The sequence below is a fragment of the Adiantum capillus-veneris genome, chromosome 13 (genome assembly GCF_014529385.1).
Source record: "Adiantum capillus-veneris isolate H3 chromosome 13, ASM1452938v2, whole genome shotgun sequence".
Taxonomy (NCBI): Eukaryota; Viridiplantae; Streptophyta; class Polypodiopsida; order Polypodiales; family Pteridaceae; genus Adiantum; species Adiantum capillus-veneris.
In genome coordinates, this window is record NC_140943.1 from 131,294,659 (window position 1) to 131,309,280 (window position 14,622).

Genomic DNA, 14,622 nt, shown 5'->3' on the forward strand with positions numbered 1-14,622 from the left:
TGAATTGAAAACCGCAAAACCATAAACATAACCCACTTGCCATACCATAACCATAATCACAACCTGCTTGTTATACCATAACCATAGCCTGCTTGTCATACCATAACCATAACAGCGATACCATCATTACAAAACCATAACCATAACCTGAATATCAAACCATAACCATAACATGATTGTCAAACCGTATTTGGAAAACCATAAACATAATCTGCTTGCCATACCATAACAATAACCTGCTTGTCATACCATAAACATAACAACCATACTATCACTGCAAAACCATATCCATAACTTGATTGCCAAACCATAAACATAACCTCTATGCCATACCATAACCATAACCTCTGTGCCATAGGTCATAATTGCAAAACCATAACCATAACTTGATTGTCATACCATAATCATAATCGTAAACGGACTGCAAAACCATAAACATAAGCGTAAAAATGTACATGTATACAATGAATGAGTACAATTGTATCAAGAAGACCACTACTATAAAAAAAAACATATATGGAGGATGTCACCCTCATGGTAATGCCTCCCAGTCGACGACCTCTCCCTCCTCCTATAGCTGGGTCAATAGGGCCACAAGTCCATGCTTGTACCCATACTTCTCCTCTCGGCGTGTCGGAGGGCGCTTCACGGAAACTTTCTGCAAAATTATGGTTTAATCATAAGATTTGGCATGCTTAGGACACAATGTATTTACTTGAAAAGATCTCTGACGGAGGTGTCAGAACACCTGTAGACAAACTGCAAATTAAGCATTGCTAAAGCAGTACAGAGAACTGAGATTTTTGCACCATTGTAAAGCGGCATACGTGAAATAGTTTGCATCATTTCACCCTCTCTATCGTTGCTATCATGTCGTCAATATGGATGGGATGACTGAGGTTGGTTTGCAGTGTTGCCTTGAATGTTGTCACCTTCTAAGATTTCAATGATGGGATCCATGTCAAAGGACGCTTCTAACATCTGCTCCATCTTTACTTCTTGAAATGTGCAATCGGGTATTGGTGGGGTGGTCTCAGTCGATGGCTGTTCGTTTGAAAATCGTCTTCTCTGGGATGAAGTTGGAGCAATATCTACTTGCGGAGGTTGATCTGCTGCCTCCAAACCATGAGATCGATAACACATGTCTTGTAGTTGCTCTATGGGAAAGAGACCATTATTGCCTATGCGCTGATCGCATATTTTACGTTTTCAAAAGATCTGATGCTTGCAATGCGGATAAGGACACACCATCCTATTGTCCATACTTTATCTACCAATGATGCAACAAATAAATAAATCACTCTTGTTCTAAATACACACCACTAACTACATGACAACCTCACAGTCTCTAGCCATGCCCGATCCCTGCACACCTCGGTCTAGAGGCGCACGGAGATCAGGACCACAGGGTAATAATCTCGTCTTTATTGATCAATGACTATATATTAGGGTTTTTGAAGTTTGTGTGCGCTATTGAAGTTTGATTGCGTTATTTTACTTTGTTTGTCGAAGTTTGTTCGCGTTTTTGAAGTACACAAGTCATTTTTGAAGACTTTTGCGTTTTTGAAGTCCGTTTGTGGTTTTTCTACTATTTGTCGCTAGCTCTAACAACCTCACATTCTCTAGCCATGCTCGATCCACGCACACCTCGGTCTAGAGGTGCACGAAGATCAGGACCACCGGGTAATAATCTCGTCTTTATTGGTCAATGCCTATATATTAGGATTTGACATACGTCTTTTTTGAAATTTGTTTGCGTTTTTGAAGTCTGTATGCGCTATTGAAGTCTGATTGCGTTATTATACTTTGTTTGTCGAAGTCCGTTGCATTTTTTAAGTACACAAGTCACTTCTGAAGATTGTTGCATTTCTGAAGTCCATTTGCGATTTTTCTACCATTTGGTGCTAGCTCTAACAACCTCACATTCTCTAGCGATGCCCGATCTCCGCACACCTCGGTCTAGAGGTGCACAGAGATCAGGACCACCGGGTAATAATCTCGTCTTTATTGGTCAATGCCTATATATTAAGGTTTAACATAAGTCTGTTTTTGAAATCTGTTTGCGTTTTTGAAGTCTGTGCGCGCTATTGAAGTCCAATTACGTTAGTTTAGTTCGTTTGTCGAAGTCCTTTTGCGGCTAACACTAAGCGGCTAGCCCTAAGCGTGTAGCCTTCAACGGAGTAGTCCTTCTTGAGCGGTAAGTGACTAAATACCTAAGCGGTTACCTATAAGCGACAAGTCCTAATAAACCGTTTGAATACGTCCGATTAAACCTACACGACTAGCACTAAGTTGCTAAGTGAGTAACTAATAAAACTAGCCGAGCTGCGTGCAGGACTAAGCGAGCTCGGCTAAACGATTCAATACGTAAGCAAATACATAAGCAACTAACCTTCATCGATCTAAATGTGGACCAGTCCTAAGCGATGAAATCGCTTATTACTTAAACGATTAGTATTAAAGGACTAAACCTAATTAAGCGAATAGCTTACGATAAGTCACAATTATAAAAACAACAATATATTTTTTTAATTTCTAAATTTATTTACACAAAACAACAAAACTAATTATAAAATAACATAAATAAAAATAAATCTTTCTTTTAATGATAAAATGTAGTTATCTTTCTTAGCTAATGATGAATTTTAATTAATATTACTTCTAAAATTACATTTTATTTTATTTTTAAATTGAAAAATATGTGTGTGCGTCGTATATAGTGTGTTTATATTGTTTAGTGTGCATTTTATTTACTTGCGTCCATATTTATGTGAATGTGTGTGTATGTGTGTATGCAACAAAAAAGAATATTATCGAGCATTCACATGTGGCCTATTTGAGCAGAAACAGTTGGAAAAATGTCTTCAAACTTGCAAACACACACACACACACACACTATGTTACACACACATACACAAAAGTGCACAAATCTACAAGGAAACTTGAAAAGAAGCTTACCTTGTTGATGGGGAGTAGCCTACGAGTGAAAGTCTCACCTTTGGCAAGTCGTGAGGTAGCAGATCTGCAGCAAGTGAAGAGGAGGAGGGCAAGAGAAGAAGAGAAGAAAATGGTGAAATGCATAGGAAAAGCCCGCGGTTCTGTTTTTTGTAGAGTCCGTCGGTACAAGTGTCGGTATGCACGCTGGTGTAGGCGTCGGTATATGCATCGATGTACGCACCGGTATGAGCGCCGTTAATTTGAAAATATTTTTTAAAAAAAACTTGATCTCCCTCCAGATTTACCTACACATATACGGACACCCACCATTGACGTCGGTAATCTGACGTCGAAATTTAAGCGGTCTCTTGTAGTGATATAATAGATATGATGGCAATGAGAATGATGATGAATTTTGAGATCAAAGCAAGAAGGATTGAGATGATAGAAATCCTAGCTTTTCAAAATGGCATCAAGCATAGAATCTAAAGTCGGTTTAATGTTTAGAGAAGTTCTTAATGGGCTATCTATCCAAAATGCAATCTCTCGGGAACATGTTAATTATAGGATCTACCTAATATTGATGTGAGAAGGACTTGAATACAAATTAGTCAGACAAATTTACATGGCCATGGCACGGACTTGAATATCAAATCATCAAAGAAATACACATTCGTTATCTTGTCCTTGAATACCATGACTATGCAGTAGGGAATGGACTATGTGGTAGGACAGATCTTCTGTTTTTTTATAAATTTTGGAGAGCCATAGTGCCGACTCTCCACCATACTTTTGTATGGCACTCACGTAGACCATGCACTATCTACTTTTTTGATAATTTAAAAAAATTTATGGTATGAAAAGTTTAACTACTGCTCTCCTTTTGCTTGTAGTTCATCGAAGGCAATCTTTTTGAAGTACGTACGTGTTCAAGTGAAACCACTACAAAGAAGTGAGTACTCTGTCTTGATGTACATACATTGCACTAGTGCTTTACACACAATTTGTTTTCACACAAAAAATAATTTTTTGACAAAATCTTTTAAGTTCACATTGATATATAATTTACCAAAAGTAATTATCCAATATTATTTTACTATATCTTGAGATAATAAATTGTCATGACAAGGCCAACCAAGCAAGACTAGTTTTTATTTCAATACCTTAGGCTAGGGCTTGTCACTATCTAGCACGGGCATGGCGGGAGGGGATATGGTGGAGGAGAAAAACAGGGGTTGCGTCAATCGTGGACCGTCATACCTGATGGCACAAGGCGGCCCAAATTTACAAATCTTCCCGAATTTACAAATCCCCCTGCATTTGCTATATGACATACTCAAATCTCCTATATTTCAATGAACGCAAGCGAGTGAGTGGTTAGTGCACATGGCTCGTTGTGGGGAGGTCGTGGGTTCAAGACATGGGGCACCACCCACCCCGAATTTACAAGCCTAACCAAATTTACTTTTCTCCCTGAATTTAACAAAGGTCACGAATTTACAAATGTGCATTGAACGGCCCGAATCACTCAGTCGTAGATCCCCTCCCTCCCCACCTGTGTGAGATAGTGTGGATGCTAGCCGCACGGCCCGCCCTGAATTTACAAGCCTAACAGATTTTTCCCCGAATTTACAAATGCCCACCCCGCCCCTCTTCTATATCTCAGATGGGCATGGGAGGAGATGGGATCTACGGTGGGATGATTGAGCACCATAGATCTCGAGCTTTCATGGACAATGTAAACTCGAGTACACTGTAACTCGGGTACACCCGAGTTTACTCCCACCCGAGTTTACAAATGCGATAAGATCTATGGCGGGCGCCTAATGTAGAGGCCCAAAATTGATGGGAGCCTTTTATCCCATCTCCCATGCCTCTGTTAGATATAGCCGACGCCCTTCCAAGCGGGCATGGCATTTCCTAGGGGAAAACCGTCGGGTTTCAAAGGCAGTTTAGTGAGGTGAGCGATAAGTTACCTGGAGGAGGCAACTCCAAAGGGAAGACCAAAGCAAGTCCCGCAGTACCTGGGCCTCTGAACATAGGTACTTGGTCGCTGTCACGCCCATCGAAATGGGTCTCTTAAGGGAAAAGTCATCGCCCTAAGAGTGTAGATAATTCTGGCCTCCCGAGTCCAAAGGAAATTAGTGACAAAAGCATCTGCCTTCGGTTTCTCGGGGCATAGTCGTGGTCGTTCTTCTTGTCCACTTTTATGGTGGATAAGGGGAGCGGCCGGGCTTGCCCTGCCCGATCCCGAAAACAAAATATAGCAGGCTACACTATATTGCCTCCTGCATCTTCCTTGAATTATTGTCAACACAAGTGGCCATTGTTAAACTTCAGGCGATGGGCGGGGAAAGGTGAAGGGGTGTGTTGAACCCTATTCCGCGCGATCTGCAGAGAAGTACAACAGTAACCCTTCTGTATCGACCAACATCAAAGCAGGAACCAGGCACAGCAGGGTATGGAAGATAAGAAGAAGACATTGCCTGAGAAAGTTCACGATCTATATTTCAAGGTCTTTCCGGGCGCAGATTGCCCCGTAACTGGTGCTGCGAGAGAGAAGCTCATCACTGCATCCCGCTCGTGCTCGCAGGGGCAGCAAAGTGAGCAAGAACCATCTGCTTCTTGCAGCTCTGCTGCTTCGTCTCCTCAGCCCGAGTCCAAATACAAGCACCCTCATGTTTATGATGTCTATGGCCGGCGTATAGATCAACAAAACTTGCAAGGGGAGAAAGCAGAGGTGTGGAGAATGCCCTCCTTCTTGTACACCTCATCATTCTATAATCCTCAGCAAGATGCCAGGCCTGGAGGATCCTTTGAAGAAATCAACCCTGCCAATCGCATGCCTGTGCATGCAAATCAAGTCCCTGCACCTGGACAGAAAGAACCATTGTCTACTCTGCGACAGAAATCGACTATCCCAAAAGGTGGTACTGAGGACACATGGGTATATCCATCTCCACAGATGTTCTTTAATAGTCTTGTCAGGAAGAACAAAGCAGATGATGTGACAGAGAACGATATGGATGCAGTTGTAGCTACTCATAATTCAGTGAATGAAGCCACATGGTCTCGGTTACTTCGTTGGGAGCAGTTGTATGCAGAGATGTACCCTGAGTCTGGGCGGGAGGACCCCCGTTTGCTTCATTTTCGAGGTCGCCCAACTGACTTGACACCGAAGGCTTACTTGAAGAAGTTTCTGGGGTTTGGAGTGCCTTTTGATAGGCATGATTGGATTGTTGATAGGGGAGGTCGGGAAATGCGATATGTAATTGATTTTTATTATGATGAAAGTAAGGATTGGCCGTTTTTTGTGGATGTAAGGCCAGCTTTGGATTCACCAGCTGCTGTGTTACTTCGAGCGAACATGGTGATGCGCAACATTGTGGGTAAAGTCCCGTCGACAACAGAGGCTGATACGTCTCAAAAGGTGGATTCTCATGGTAGTGCAAGCTGAGTTGAAGTTGGTGAGTAAAAAGTCTCTATTGTGACTTGAGAAGGTGCTGGAGTCATATCTGTGTTTCAAGCTGTGTGTCGCCTGGAAGCTATAATAGTTTTTCTTAAATTGTCCTCCCTTTGGGGTTGTTAGGAGGGTGTCTTACCTGCGTCAGGAGTAAGGAGTTTTGCTCAAGAAATATAAGAGACAGCCGTGGAGATCATTAGAAGAACAGTCTATCGTTACGTAAATCAAATTTTGCATGTGTTACGCTTTAACCTGAGTCAAGCAAGTGCCATCGTCAAGGCTGAACAGAAATTGAACGTGCCCAAAGCTGCAATAAGGGCATGGGTTTTGCAAAGATTTTGGAAAGCATGCATCCAATTTAATGTGTTGTAAATCAGAGTTCATGGCCTACAGGATGATGGACACAAGGCTGAGGTTTCCTTTTGGTAGACTTACAGGTGACCTTGTGAATAGGACTTGGATATGATGAAAGGTTCACAGAAAGGACCAACCATGTATTTAGTGAGTGCATGTTGCTTTTGTTTGAAAAAGTTTTACTTGCTCTCAGATCACTGGACCTTGTTGCGTCGAATAGTTTTTTCTTCAGCATTTTGTTATGTTTCATATTCTTCAGGACTTCGTGGTGTTGATACCATCAGAGGGCCACAATCACAGTATGAGTGTGTGTTTTGAAGAGTGGTTTTAACATCCATTGGCATGCATGGCATTGTCCTGTCAGAAAAAGGCATCATCTGAGTATTGCGGACAGCAATCTTCAATAAACATTTTAGGTGTTTTCATACCTGTCTAATGTTTGTATGTGGCTTGTCTCACGACCCTTCCTTGAGCTTTTTTGCATCTTGCTCACTGTCTTACTCTGATGCATACTTGCAAATGTACTGGATGTAAGTTCTCATAAATGCCAACACCTGGATGTGGTGCATGCATGCATGTGCGTGAGGGCTGCAAATAGTGCGCACACGCACACAGATTCCTATGGAAAAGATTTGTCCTTTGGTACCTTGGATTTAAAGGTCATGTTTGCTTTTTTCTCTGCAGGTTGTTGGGATTCATGCTTACTGTTGCCTTCACTCATTTTCATAGCAACATTGAGCCTTCCTTAAAGGGGTCGCATTTTTCTGATGTACTAGTTGCCATGGAGGCTGTGTTGGTTTGTCCTCTTCATAGTAATCACGGGATAGGATAGTAACCATGGGATAGAGTACTCTGTGCTGTATGTTACGGTACTTATTGTGGAGCATTTGGATACTTGTGATTCTGTTTTTCGTTTCTCTCATAAGATTTTGGGCCTTGTTTTTCTAAGCCCTTGGTGATGTATTTGAGATAGGGTCATGTTTATCACCTCCAGAGGGGAATAGAAACTCAATTCGTTGGTTTTATGGAATACATACAAAGCATGAATGACCTCTATACAAACCTACACCTATTCTTGGGCGTTGATGACCTGAGTAGGGATGTCATAGCTAGTAGTAGTTGTCCAATCTATGCATGGTAAAGGTGAGAATCTTATTTTCCCTATTTGTACAAGCAATGAAGTTGATGTCACATATTGTCAAGTTTGGATCTTCGTACTTTGGTTATTTTCAACCTCTTCTTTGTAGGTTTGCAGTAGTATTCATTTCTAGTATTCACCTTACACTAGGATTTCAGAATTTGTCCCTTTAGAAGTTGTGTGGAGTCTGATTTTTGGGACTAAGTCTTTGAGATGATTTATCTTTGCTAGTATAAAGTTCAGTACTTGTTTGAAGTTTTACTTGCCTCAACTTATTTCGCTTATGCCTGTTGTCAGAACATGATTAATTGAATAATGGATTGTTTCATCTAGTAGCAAATACAGTGATTTGTTTGTTTTCTTTTGTTTTCTTGTGTCTAAGAGAGCCTCTTTCACTAAGGAATCCAGCGATCCATCATGAGGCAAGCGTATTGCATGCTGCCCTTCATACAACTTCTTGGCATCTTGCAGTTTTTAAGTCCAAAGTTTTTTGAACGCATCTTTTGAACTTTGTCTTTTAGGCAATTGTAGAGGTTGGGATGCATCTTTACTATGTACTCCACACGTCTGAAACATCAATGGGATTTGACATGTAAAGTATTGTAGCTTCACGTAGAGAGTTTACTAGAAAACTCTTTCGAATATCATAGAATTCTTGAGTTATTAATGCTACCATCTCTTTCTTTAATTCTTAAAGAAGTGTTGTCACTGAAGTTTCGCAGCTATATCTTTTGACATTTGATATGTTCTACGGCACATACTTTCAAGTGTATGGTATGCTCTTTAAGGTGACACATAGCACATTCATATAATTAATGAATGGTTGGATCCTGAGGCCAAGGGCTTAAAGTGGCTTATTATTGTATACATTGTATAGTCTTCTCTTGATGAGAGATTGTAGAGGCTTATCCTTTTTTTTAGGGATTCATCGAAAAGTATTGTGCAAAGAAAAGTTTTCAAGTATAGTCATCAGCTTTTGTGCATCTTTCAGAGTGGAGCCAAAAGTGCATCATCTACAAGAAAAAACCACCTCAACTTTGTGCTTTAATCCATCCATGCATAGCCCCAACGTCGCTTGGAAAACCGGGTGAAGAGGGACACCCTTGCTTTGTACGAATATTGTTGGAGAAATTCATGAAATTTGTGGAGTTTCCAACTTTTGAAAAATAGATTGTCACACGAATGTCTGTTGACCTTTTGATGACAATGTTAATGGTAAGTATAAGGGAGTAGACTTGTTCAATGGTAAGTAAACGCCTATTGACCTTAGGATCACAATTGATAACAATGTTACTCAATGGTAAGTATAAAGGAGTAAACATATTCAAACCTTGCTAGTTGGCCTTTCGAATGGATCTACTCACTTGTGCATATAGATTTTCGCTCGAAGGTTGAATGAGTGGGGATCTGCTCCCTCATACAAGTCTTTCTATTAATAAAGGTTTGCCACGACTAGCCAAGCTAATTTTGTAGCTTTAATCATAGTCCATTTGCAATAATCCTTCCTGTCTTAGTAAAATGATCCATCGTTACCCAAATGGAAACATGTCCATGGTTTGTAGTAGCGATTCCTACAATAAAATCCATACATGTGCTCCCATTTTCCATAAGGGATAACGGATGCAAGAGCCCTGTTACCTTGAAACACTGCCTTATTTACTTGGCCCTTGTGGCAATGTCCTAATGTGCCAAGGAGCATTTGTAATTCCTCAAGTGTACAAGAAAGAGGCCACTTCAAAAATATCTTAATGTTACTCGAGTCCATTTCAATGAAATCACAAGAAATCACAAGTTCCAAACATTGGATTTTTGTCTTGAAAATCAAACTTACTCTCTCCAGTGAAGAGTGTATTTTTCTTGACAACATCAAAAACTTTCTTGAGATGCTCTGTATGTTCCTCTTTGATAGCACTAAAAATCAGTATGTCATTAAGAAATTCCATAGGAAACTTACCCAATTATGACCGTACAACACTGTTTATTTATCTCATAGCTTTAGTAGGAATTAGACGATAAGCAAGCTTACTAACCGGTTTACTATCTTGAACCACATCTAAACCATGCTGCATAGATATTTTAGGAAGTAATCTGATTGCAAATCTTTTGGAAAAATATCACTGTCCTCATCCATGCTGCATATATCTTTTAGGAGGTAAAATTGGTGGCAAATCTTTTGGAAAAACTTTGTTCTACTCGCTCATTAATTTTTGTATAGTTGCATATGCAGAGATAATAGTGTATGAAAAGAAAGAGAATCAATTAGAGAATGGGAATGAGACATGTAGGAGATATGTAATAACACAAAAAGAATCTTCTATTAGATATTTTCAAGTAGTGCGTCTCATTGGCACCAATAAGTGGAGAGGACGGGGCATCCTTCCCCCTAGTATTGAACACGAAGAAGTTATTTGTATAATCATGTATCACAGATGGCCCTATTTCATATAGCCATTCTTGATTGAGAACTACATCCGTTTGACTCATATTCATACTTGAGAATCGATATTCATGGTGTGCTCTTGCACCTCGACAATAGCATTCTTTACTAATGTATACCACACATCATTATCTTCTCCATGCTTGCATCAAGGAGACAAACCTTAGGAAATAGGGCGTAGCTAAGTAGATATTAGAGTAGTTTAGTTAATGGAGAGAGATAATTTTCACACGCGAGAGAGAGAGAGAGAGAGAGAGAGAGAGAGAGAGAGAGAGAGAGAGAGCATGATATATGTGGTTTACCCGATGTGGGATACATCGACGGGAAAGCAGTCACTCAATGGATTTAGTACTTCAAACAAGAAGTAGGTTACAAAGGGATTATGCGCTTAATAGAGCTCCCGCCTTGCTACACTCTCACCACCTCACGTCAACTTCACAATGCACCACAATGAATTTTGTGTGTAGAAGAGGCCTCCTTTTATAAGCCAAAAGAGTTGTCCTCTCTCATGAGAGGCAGCCATGTGTAGCCGCCCTTGCGTAGACAAGTCCAAGTTGGACTCTCCAATGCGCCCATGTGTGGCTGTCCTTGAGAAGACAAGTCTGCTTTGAAATCGGCTAACACCATTGACTTTCGACCACTAGCCACCAGCCATTGAATTCGGCCACCGGCCATTGACTTCCGACCACCGGCCACCAGCCATTGACTACCGGCAACCGGCCAACTGACCGGCCTTTTTCTGACCACTTTGCGGTCGTCGTCTGGTCATGACTAGACAATGCCAGTCTTTGCTTGAGACTGATAGTGGATTTTTTGTTTTTCCGACAAGTGATTTTTCTTCACACATGATGGTTTCTCCTCATAACGGGTTCACATTGCCCATCCGTTTCGACGTGGTCTACAACTTTGCAGAAGAAACTTTTTGCAAATTCCTCACCGTTTTGCTGATATTCAGATCAGACTGACTGTATACAGAAATTCCAGATGTTCTGTTGTCGCATTGTATACGAGTTTGATGCACTTTTGGAAGCACGGGAGATGCTTGAAGTTGAGTGCATAAATTCTGAGCTGAAGATGCAATTGCAGCTTGTGTTAAGCTTGTGGTTTGAGGGTTTTTTGGTAGACTTGGGCAACGAAGTACGGAGGCGTTTACACACCACCGAAGCGGTCTCTTGAGAGATGCAGTTTTTTGGAGCACACAGGTGGAGCTTCTTTCATTGGTTTTCACAGGATACTTTGGCAATGATTTTGTGCTTGGATTCATGGTCTTTGTGGATGGTTTGCATATGGTTATGGCGCATGGTTGATGCCCAGTATACATGCATTTTGGCGAGCACTTTCAAGTGCCTGTGAGCTCTCTTGAGAGCATTGTTTTCGCATTGATTAAGTTTCCGGATTGCAAATATTTTGGCGCTTGCTTATGCGCTGTCACTCTGTTGATGTACGTTGAGTGCGGATTGCCATTGTATGTGAAAATGTGGAGCCATTTTGGCATTTCTACTCATTGGCATTGAGTAGCGTTATGGTTTATGATAGAGATTGTACTTGAGTTTTTGCTCAGTTTTCAGGGGAAATTTTGTCGGATTTTTCCTAGATTCTCGCCATACTTTGTGATTGAGTGTTTACTCTCACTTTGACAGGTTTTGTCAATTTGGACACAGTTTTGCATTTTTGTATCCACTCTCGCAAGAGTGAGGAGTTGTGTATCTTTCTTTGCTTGAGACAGTGGTTTGCTCTCGGGTGGGAGAGTCTTGTAATCTCGAGCATTGTTTTCCATAGTTTTGCAGAGCTTATGCATGTATGTTGAGTGTAGTTTGATGCGCATTGATTGCTCATTGTATTGAGCTTGTAGGACAATGGTTATTTTGTGTTGATAGCCATTGTGCGTCGAAACTTTCGCGAAATTTTTCCAGGAGTTTTATGTGTATCATTTATGCAATCTAGGTAGAGATTGCGGGTTGCACTTAGCATTTGCGTGCAGTGTTCTCTGCAGGTGGGAGATTTGTGCATGTGTATGCATCGATACCGCATAGTGTGGGCTTGGTGATTAGCTCACAGATTGCAGTGTGATACTAGAGCAGGCGAGGCTTGTATTGACATTACCTCACAGGTTTTACATTGTGTTTCTGGCCATATTTATAGACAGTTTCCAGGTGTTTTTGGTGAGGTGGTTTTGCTTTCTAGTTTGCTACATTGTGCTCATGGAAAAGACAGGTGATCGCTCAGATTATGATCTCTCTGAAATGTGCATGTTTGATGGGTCAGACTTTGCAGCATGGAGAGAGTGTATGCTTGATGCATTGACACAGCGAGGGTTGCATCGACCATTGAGTGGTGATGTAGGTAGACCTTCAAACATGTCTGACGATCAGTGGCAGGAGCTAGAGGAGATGGCACTATCTACACTCTGTTTGCACCTTGCGAAATCTGTATATGCTCTTGTTATGTATAAGACTACTTCGAGAGAACTTTGGCACAGATTACATGATATGTATGATAGATCTGAGTCATCACGGACTTATGTGAGACATGTATATTCACGAGCACGCCGACAGGTGATATGTTGGTATTGTGGTCATTCTGGACACGTTAGACGACGCTGGACACGTTGGTATTGTGGTCATTCTGGACACGTTAAACGACGCTGTTTTCGTCGTATGCGACATCGTAGGAGACATGGCAGTCTCAGAGATGTATGTAGTGATGCCATGGACTCAATTGCTTTGACAGTTGAGGCAGATGTAGTGTCGGAGTATACTAGTGACGGGGATGTCACTTTTACCTCGAGCTATGCACGAGATGCTATACATGTGGACAGTGCACTCCCTTCGCAGTGGTTGCTAGACGCAGATGCTATGTTTCATGTCACGTCGCATCGTGAATGGTTTTGTAGCTATTCTAGCGGGATGCTTGGCAGTGTACGTTTGACCGATGGATCGGTGCATGCGATAGCAGGTGCAGGAGATGTGAGACTATCATTACCAAGTGGTGCATCTTACTTGTTACGACATGTGCGCTATGTACCAGATTTGACAATGAGTTTGATCTCGATTGGTTAGCTTAGAGACTGTGGATGTCAGATTTCGCTACGAGAGCGAGATTTTGTGATGCATTTGGGTTCGCTAGTGATTGCGAGAGGTGCCAGGAGTGGTACAGGTTACCCATTGCATGTGGATCACGGGAGAGATGGTGTTGTCTCTGTGATCATGCAGACAGGTAGAGAGCGAGAGAGCAGGCGAGTCTCTTTTGCTTGTGGGTTGCAGGATGCTTTGCATGGAGTGCAGAGAAGTGACCTTGTTGTGCAGGTTGTGTCTACGGATGCACAGGTAGAGCGGGACAGCTGTAGTGAGTCACAGTAGGACGAGTCATCAGAGGTGATGACAGAGATGACTCACATGGATGCTAAGATGTCGGCTATTTGGAGTCATTTCTTGATATGCTTATGCCATAGCTTGATGCAGATTCAGGACAGATGGATACTTTTGGTACACATGTGATATGTGGTGGGCACGAGGAGTCACTCCAGAGCTCGGAGTTAGAGTGCCATGGTCTCTATGATAGGGGACATGATTGCCATGAGTCGAGTTCTGAGTTGGAGGTGGCAGAGGTTGCCAGGGTTGCATCAACGTTCGGTGTCCTCATGTACGATGCTGATCTTGAGGCCTGACATAGCAACTGCCTGCAGTGGGAGCATTTGCAACAGGGTTGATTAGTTGTTCGATGACTGATCTCGGCATAGATCATAGGGGAGGTTTGCAGGTATTGGACTGATACTTGCAAGAGTGCATGAGCTCTTGTAGAATCTTTGTAGAGCTTGGAGCTAGCTCTGTGTGGCTTCCACAGCGGGTGTTTGTCTATCAGTAGAGCCGGATGCACTAGCTCATCGAGAGTCAGTGGGCATAGGTTGAGAGAATATCTCACCTTCTATTAGTTGTACACTAGTAGATCTTGCTTAAAGGCACATTGGCCTTTAAGTGGGAGGTTGTTGGGGTTAAGGCCTATGTGCCTTGATCGGTCGCCCAGGTCATGGGTGCCCGCCCACTGTTACCCTATACTTATAGTGAGTATACTGTATAGGGGGAGCTGCCACTTCACAGTCTCCCCACCCACATCGTGTGTGTGTCTCCTTCTCTCTCTCTCTCACTCTCCGTCTGTGGTGCTCCCCGAGCCCCTTCACATAGAAGCTAAACTGGATGTAGAGGTGGACTACCTCAGTAAGTAGATTCATTACAAAAAATAATAATTACAAAGTTCATTCTGTCCTCCAAGACGCTCACAAAAATCTTGGTATAA

General features: G+C 41.9%; 1 protein-coding gene across 3 annotated transcripts; it reads left to right on the forward strand.

The window, feature by feature from the left end:
• The first annotated feature begins 5,114 nt into the window (after nucleotides 1-5,114).
• Nucleotides 5,115-7,658, forward strand: LOC147444882 (uncharacterized). 3 transcript variants are annotated; one of them, XM_086527396.1, is made up of 3 exons: nucleotides 5,115-6,256; nucleotides 6,348-6,404; nucleotides 6,527-6,996. In XM_086527396.1, the coding sequence occupies exons 1-3, from the start codon at nucleotides 5,399-5,401 to the stop codon at nucleotides 6,575-6,577; spliced, it is 966 nt and encodes a 321-aa protein (XP_086383522.1). In that variant the 5' UTR covers nucleotides 5,115-5,398; the 3' UTR covers nucleotides 6,578-6,996. The 3 variants fall into 3 exon arrangements, with proteins under 3 accessions (XP_086383522.1, XP_086383521.1, XP_086383520.1); XM_086527395.1 differs by lacking the exon at nucleotides 6,527-6,996 and adding an exon at nucleotides 7,439-7,658 and having other exon boundaries at nucleotides 5,117-6,404; XM_086527394.1 differs by having other exon boundaries at nucleotides 5,117-6,404.
• The last annotated feature ends 6,964 nt before the right edge of the window (nucleotides 7,659-14,622 follow it).